The sequence below is a fragment of the Gasterosteus aculeatus genome, chromosome 5 (genome assembly GCF_964276395.1).
Source record: "Gasterosteus aculeatus chromosome 5, fGasAcu3.hap1.1, whole genome shotgun sequence".
In the NCBI taxonomy this organism is placed as follows: domain Eukaryota; kingdom Metazoa; phylum Chordata; class Actinopteri; order Perciformes; family Gasterosteidae; genus Gasterosteus; species Gasterosteus aculeatus.
This window is the reverse complement of record NC_135692.1, coordinates 3,570,894-3,577,806: the sequence shown is the minus strand read 5'-3', so window position 1 is coordinate 3,577,806 and position 6,913 is coordinate 3,570,894. Positions and strand designations below refer to the sequence as shown.

General features: G+C 40.8%; 1 protein-coding gene across 11 annotated transcripts in view; it reads left to right on the top strand.

The window, feature by feature from the left end:
* Positions 1-219: 219 nt before the first annotated feature.
* The window catches only part of exoc6 (exocyst complex component 6), a 44,397-nt gene continuing 37,703 nt past the window's right edge, over positions 220-6,913 (top strand). For 5 of the 11 annotated variants that reach the window (XR_013467740.1, XM_078103263.1, XM_078103260.1 and 2 more), the window contains exon 1: positions 935-1,141. Coding sequence is in view for 8 of the 11 variants with exons in the window: in XM_078103263.1 (XP_077959389.1) it covers positions 1,044-1,141 (98 nt within the window). In the remaining 3 variants the exon portion in view is untranslated. Of the gene's footprint in view, positions 433-934; positions 1,142-6,913 lie in introns of those variants that run through there. The other 6 variants (XM_078103264.1, XM_078103265.1, XR_013467738.1 and 3 more) reach the window with 6 other exon arrangements.

Here is a 6,913-nt window from a genome sequence, read left to right as displayed (position 1 = left end):
AAGTACTAAATGAGACAAACGTTCACACTGGGACCAATGCGGTTTGTTTTGTTGGCTTCAAAGTCCGGTGAATCACAAGGTTTCTTTTTCCAGTTGCTTCCTATTTTTCTGCTGACCAGCAGGTGCCTTGAAATCCATGACCCTACGCCACACACACACACACACACACACACACACACACACACACACACACACACACACACACACACACACACACACACACAACTCTAGGTTTCCTTCTTTTTCATACATTCAGAAATCTAGTGGTCATACTTACAATTATAGGACAGACATGGCCAGTGACAGGGTCCATGCTGCGTTACCTGAACCTCCCAGTCAGAGTGAAGAGAAGAACAAAGAAGAAGAGAAGGCTTTTGGGAATATCTTTGCTGAGTTAGAATCTGTAGAACTGCCTCTTGGAGCCACCTTAAGGTAAAACTGTGCAATATTCTTTCTTTTCTTCATTTTAAGTTAAGCTGATCTAAAAAATGAATGACTTCAAATGTTGAGTTGTCTTAATATTCCCATCAAAAGTCCACAACCAAAGAAAAGTGCATATATTTTATGTTGGCTTATAATACCAAAATTTAGCTTTAAGTGCAATATGCTCTTAAATGGCCTCATAGGCAGCGGCGAGTGCTGTTTTATTCCATGTACGTATTGCTTCAACAAACTGACAGGTCTGAATTAATTTGCTCTCTGTTATCAAAACATCTACAGTTGTGTAATTATGTTTTTTGTATTTTTTTAACTTCAGAAATGAACAAAAAGGCAGTTAAACACTGCACTTTTTACACAAATAATCTAAAGTTGAATATACAAAACGATCTATCCATTCTCAATCAATAAAACTACACGTTATAACTATAAATATAAGTTATTTAGACAGCATGTTTTAGTTCCTGATACCTTTATGTAACGTCCAGGACAAGATGTGACAAATAAAGCGGCTAACTATGAATTCAACGAGTTAGTGGGCCCCCTATCGGAGAGACCTCCCGCTGAACCGCTCCAGCTGCCATTTTTCTAGACACATAACAATCATGGCGGAGAATGAAACCCTGGAGTGTATAACGGAGCACGAGCGGATTTTACAGGAAATTGAGAGCACTGACACGGCTTGTGTTGGTCCCACTCTCCGGTAAGAATATACGCTTTCATAAGACCCTCAACAATTATACTGTCCGACTGTATTGTTACATCTCTTACGTTTTGAGACCTTTTGTTCATAAGCTAGCTTGGCTGCTCTAGCCACCGGCTGGCTAAAATTAGCATTAGCTATCCAACAGGCCAACGTTATATGGCGTTGAAACGAAGCGTGAGCCTCGCTGGGTTCTCTGCTAACGGGCCAACGGTGATCACTGGTTCCTGCAGTTGACGCAGCTATAGAAAAACTGCGCAGGGTGTGTGTTGCATGTTCGTTGCATGTTCTGTGTCTTGATGGACGGCTGGTGACCTGTCATGATCTAAACATCAGTTGTGGGTGTGGCGGCTGGTAAACCACATCTTGTTATCATTGTGTAGCTGATGTTAGCAAACAGTGCTAACAATTGTTTTGTTTAGGAAATAACGTTAGTTGTTAATGACATATCAAAATGTCTACTCCTCGCATGTCAATACAACAAAACAATTGTTGGACGAGTCATCTAATTAGAGAACTCTTAGTTGTGACCTGTCCGATAATGAGCTCGTTAGCAGTCATATAGGCTACAACTAATGTTAGTATCAGACTAACGTTCTACAGCACACGGCATTGGTTAAGGACAGTTAGCCACCAAGCTAGCTTCAAAGGTCGCCATGAACAGTTGGACGTTTGACAAGCTGCTGTTCAGTTAATTGCCTCTACCTCTCACACACACACACACACACACACCTGTCTCGTTGGCATGCCCTTAGACCGTCTTTCAGCATACCTGAGCTGCTGAATATGTGCCCTGAAGCCATAGACATCTACAGCTTGGTTAGTCTCAGTGTACGATCTTAAGTGTTTGATATTCCCACTTACAGGTTGAAGGGGAAAGGGCAGGTTCTCTATGTCACTGCAGTTAGAAATGCAGGAATAATCCGTGCATGTATGCATTTGTAAATTAAATTATCTGTTCCTTCTGGTAAGTACAGAAATAATTTTACTTGCAGTTTCAGGAATCAAACTTCTTTGAACCAACCAGCCACCAAAACGCCAAAGTGTCATAATGACGTCTGCATACATTTGACTGCACAAGTGTTCATTTCCCTTCCGTGCTCAGTGCAGGTGATTATTTGCTTAAACAGCGCTGGCTTCCTGAGTGAGGGTTGCCTGGCAGATACAGCTTCTTCTGGCTGTGGACTAATCCATAATTAAAAAAAGAATTTTACCTGATACATATGTGCCTTGGGCTGGATGTTATGACTGAGTTAACATCAGGACCGTGATGATTGAACATAAATAAGAAGTAGGAACAATCTTCCAAGCTGATCATTGCTAGGGCTCCACCTGGGCCTATATGACAAAGCAAGATGAAATTCTTGAAAAACATAGTTAATATATACCAAAGCCATTTACATAGATTCTGGTTACGAGTGGTTACTGCGTTGTTGGAGTCTTTGCAGTAGTAGTTTATGTTGCTGTAGCTGCTTTGTTTCGTTCATTTTTAATTGTTTATTATGATGAAGGAGATGGTATATTTCAGACTGGGAGATTACCATAGTTGTGAACACTGACACCCAAGGCCTGCTGGACCCATCCATGTGATGAGGTCCATTGGGGTTTTTTTTTCTCCCACTTACAGTGACTTATTTTAGCGAGTTGAAACCTAATACTCTAAAATTCTATTCATCTTCCGCAACTCCGCCTGCAGATCCTTTTAAGCTTGCCATTTAGATTAAAATCCACCGCTTTGCAATGAATCTCAGAATAGGTTTGCCCCCCAAGGATCCATCACTTTGATACTCCTGATCTGGTGAGATGAAGGCTCGGTTTGAATGACTCTTCAAAATGGTAGAGCAATTTCAAGACTGCAAGGCTATACTGGAACGCACCGGTCATCTAAGCTAGCTGACAACATGCTCTGTGACTGTATGAAACATGGACTGTATACAACGATCTTTATATACAAAACACACAAAGTTACATCTCCTCTCAACCTTCCTACTCTACGAAGTTGCAATCCTCTGGGTCATCGACTACTTCACTCAGAACAGCTGGCAGTCCCAGCTGACCACAGCTGGGCAGTGTTGCCTAAAATCTGTATCACAATATAATTTTGAAGCACAAACTGCAATGCGATGTCAGGGTATATTCATCTTTCTTATGAAGGTCAATGTAATTACTTCTGAAGGGGCTGAACTCTGGTACTGCACGGCATACTGTCACTAATCGCAAGGCAATTGTGTCACAACCTGGCTAGGTAATGACAAATACGGCGCAGATAGATATGTTTATTTGTACTTGAGCAAAGAAATGCTTCCTGTTGCGGAGTATGGAAGTCATCAGTAATGTCAACATGCCTGCGTGTTTAAGGAAGTGTAGGTGTTGTCAGCGAAACCAAGGGATGCTAAAGTTACAGCCAAAACCAAAATAACCACCAGCAGTAGTCGAGAGAAACTTTAGCCGTGGAGGAACACAGCTTATTTTTACTTGTAGTTTGAAATTGTGAACTTTGTGTCGTTAATTTACTAAAAATGTGTTTGTGTATGACGTTAATGTCTGTTGTGGTAAAATGCAGCCGGTGGGCGTAAATCTAAAATATGGAGCTGATTGTGCAGATGAGACAACGACTTTAGAGATGATCACAATCACTGCTCGTCATTATGGGGGTTGGTTTATGGCTTTTACCCGACGGCTCTTTGTCTTTATGATCCTTCACCGTTTTTTGGTTTGTACGCCCTCTGGTGTTTTGGAGAATAATGCAGAGTACAGCACATAGTGTTAACGCCTCATACTCGGACTTTGCTCTCCTTCTGCAGCAATATAAACTAAGCTTTCCAGAAAGCTTTGGGCTTTCATTTTTCAGTAATAGTGTACTTCAACATACTTATATTCATGACGCTTTTCATTATTCTTCTAAATGACTATGTTTATTACTTCATAGCATTATTCCAAGACCACAGATCATGTGGAAAGAACTTGAGCAATAACCGATCAGTTGACATGAAAAGTTATCTACCTGTATTTGTCTGTGCTATTTTAAGAAACAGACTGCTTGTGACTCCACTCTGGAGTGCTTGCAGAGCTGGAAGAATCTACTGATGTGTCTCTTTCCAAACACATTTGATCTGAAAATCACAGGGTGTTTTTTTTACCTTAGTGTTTTTGTGTATGAACTAAAAAATGCATAAAGGTGGCAACTTTGGGAGATTTTGGCTTTCTTCTGATTTCTACCATGATTTGGTGTCGGAGATGAAAATAACCCTGTTCTTTCCAATAAACTGTATTATGCATCCTTTCTTTGTGTAAGTAGCAGCTCCCCTACTACGTCACCAGATGGAGCCGTTAGTCCAGCTCAAATAGATGGTGTTCCTTGGTAGTGAAGGCTTTGGGCTCAAAGTCTTTTACCATTTGGGATTTCCTTCTGTAGTCTTGCTATTAAATCAATCGTACTAATGTTATGTGCTGCTTTTCATTTAGGGGGTTTAAGTTTTAATACATTGTCCTAGGATATGATTGAGAAAGTGAAGGTCTCTTTTCATTGCATTTTGGAACATTACAAAGAACCATAAACAGTTAAATTAGGAATACTGCTCCATTATTTTCAAAAAGATATAAAAAATATTCTAATCACACAGTGTGGGACCATGTTTTTGGAAATGGTCATCCTTCACTTTAGAGTGGTTTGGCTAGTATACTATTGTTGTTACAAAATATTGTTCATCAGTAAAATGATTTATCTATTATCCGTATTGGATACTCACCGGGACAGCTGAGCTTTTTCATCAGACTCGCCTTGTATCGGTCACAAGGACGAGAGCATGGAGGACAGAAGGACAGGACATGCTTCCTTTGCACTGCAGTAAGACTACAGTAAATGCCCTCTGGTTGAATCCATCCCACTACTACCATCCAACACTTTACACTGCGTCTGGTTTGCTTACATCCTTACACTATTGTTTAGTCAGTGATGTTATTTTCATTTCATTTATTATTATAATTTCTTAGTACCTAATTACAGATTTGTTTTACTATATTTACCTGTGTAGATACAGATCTGCTGTTTTGAATAAATAACCCTCTTGAAGGGTTAATAAAGTAACTATCCATCTAAACTGAGTATTCTAGTATTTAATATTTATGTGATGGGAAAATTGTCGTTATAGGCCAAACTCCATGTCAACAACTCAAAATGATTATACACTTGAGTTGTCGCCCTCTCTTTCTCTCACACACTATGATAGTTATGTACACACAACCATCTGTGCCTGTTGAACCCAGGCCAGGATATGACAGGGGAGTGTGTGTGTGCGTGTGGTTGGATGGCTAGCAGTGATTCATAGCAGGGTTCTTTACAATAATGTGCAAACAACTGGCCACCTAGGCCTCCACCACTAGCACAAAGATGTTGGCCGGAGTGTTTTTGTAGTGCTGCTGTTCAGCATGCACACACATCATGGGGCGTTGTGAATGCCAGTGTAAGCGGTCGCACTGACACAGGGTTGGAAATGATTTGACCCTTGAAGAGGACACCGTCATGCCTCTGGTCATTGTAGGGCGTTTCTGTATTAAAAAGGGATTTAAGAAGGTGAAGGAAAAAAAAAACAAGCTTAGTCAGGGCTGGAGGTAAGCTACAGATACAACTGTGAATAATCCCTGTATCAATGTTTTGCTGCAGCTGCATGATACATGAACATTGGCACACAACATCTGTATCAGTAGGTGAAGAAAGCAGAAAGCCGATTAAGATTCTGACGCTATCTAAAAACATACTGCTACTGACTATACCAGGACTAGGTAGCACTTATTAGCACTTATAGCACTTAGTAGTGGAAGAAATAGTACCCTCTTGATTCTTGTTGCCCAGCCCGAGCTGAAATCAAGCAAAAAAGATGCATTATTTTCAGGGTATGCGCTAGTGTTGTAACGGGCTCAGAGTTGTCGTTAAGACTGGGAAAAAAGCTCTATACAGATGCATAACAAAGCTCTAGGCTGCATTTTGAAGCATTCATGTAATTTATTTTCAAGTTGTGATAAATGCATTTAGTGTTTCTGGCATGTGAGCAAAAGTCACACCTACATCCTTTCTTGTGGCTACAATTTGTGTACAATCTGTTGTCGATTTCCACATCCAGCAGACACAGAGCAACATCAGTGTTGGAGTGGACCTGTTGGGAGGAAGTCCCAAGATTCAGTGAAGACCATAGGAAGAGTAGTCACTGCCCTGGTGGTGCCTAACGGGGATCTAAATAAATTAATTTGCTGTGTACTCTAGTTTGGACTCCACTAGCTTCCTGCCGAATGCTCCTTTATGTCACTCCTAGTTTGCTAACTTTGTGTGCTGATAGCTGCTTGGCTGCTCAGACTTATCATTCAGATTGCTGCCTGCTGTTCCTCGGGGCACTGTCAATTTAAAAATATGAGCCAAAGATGATGAAGCTCTGTTGACCTGAGGGGAACGGTAGTGTTGGTGATGACCCGCTGTGGGTTTGTCACTCTGAGTGGGTCCCCTCTGCATTGTACATCTTTAGGATTAAATGGCTGTTTCTTTTTAAAGCTTATTCTGAATGCACGTGAGCCATCTCAGGGTTTTGTATCAAATGCTAATTTTACATAATACTTACAATATAACAATGTATTTTCATGCCCACCATATCACTCCCAGACACACTAATGACCAACATTACCTACTCCTAAAGTCTTTGTGCTTTCCCCCCCACATCTGATGGTGGTTGTCCCTGCAGTGGTCCTGTCGTACACTTGGCTTACTACTCACAATTATTTCAA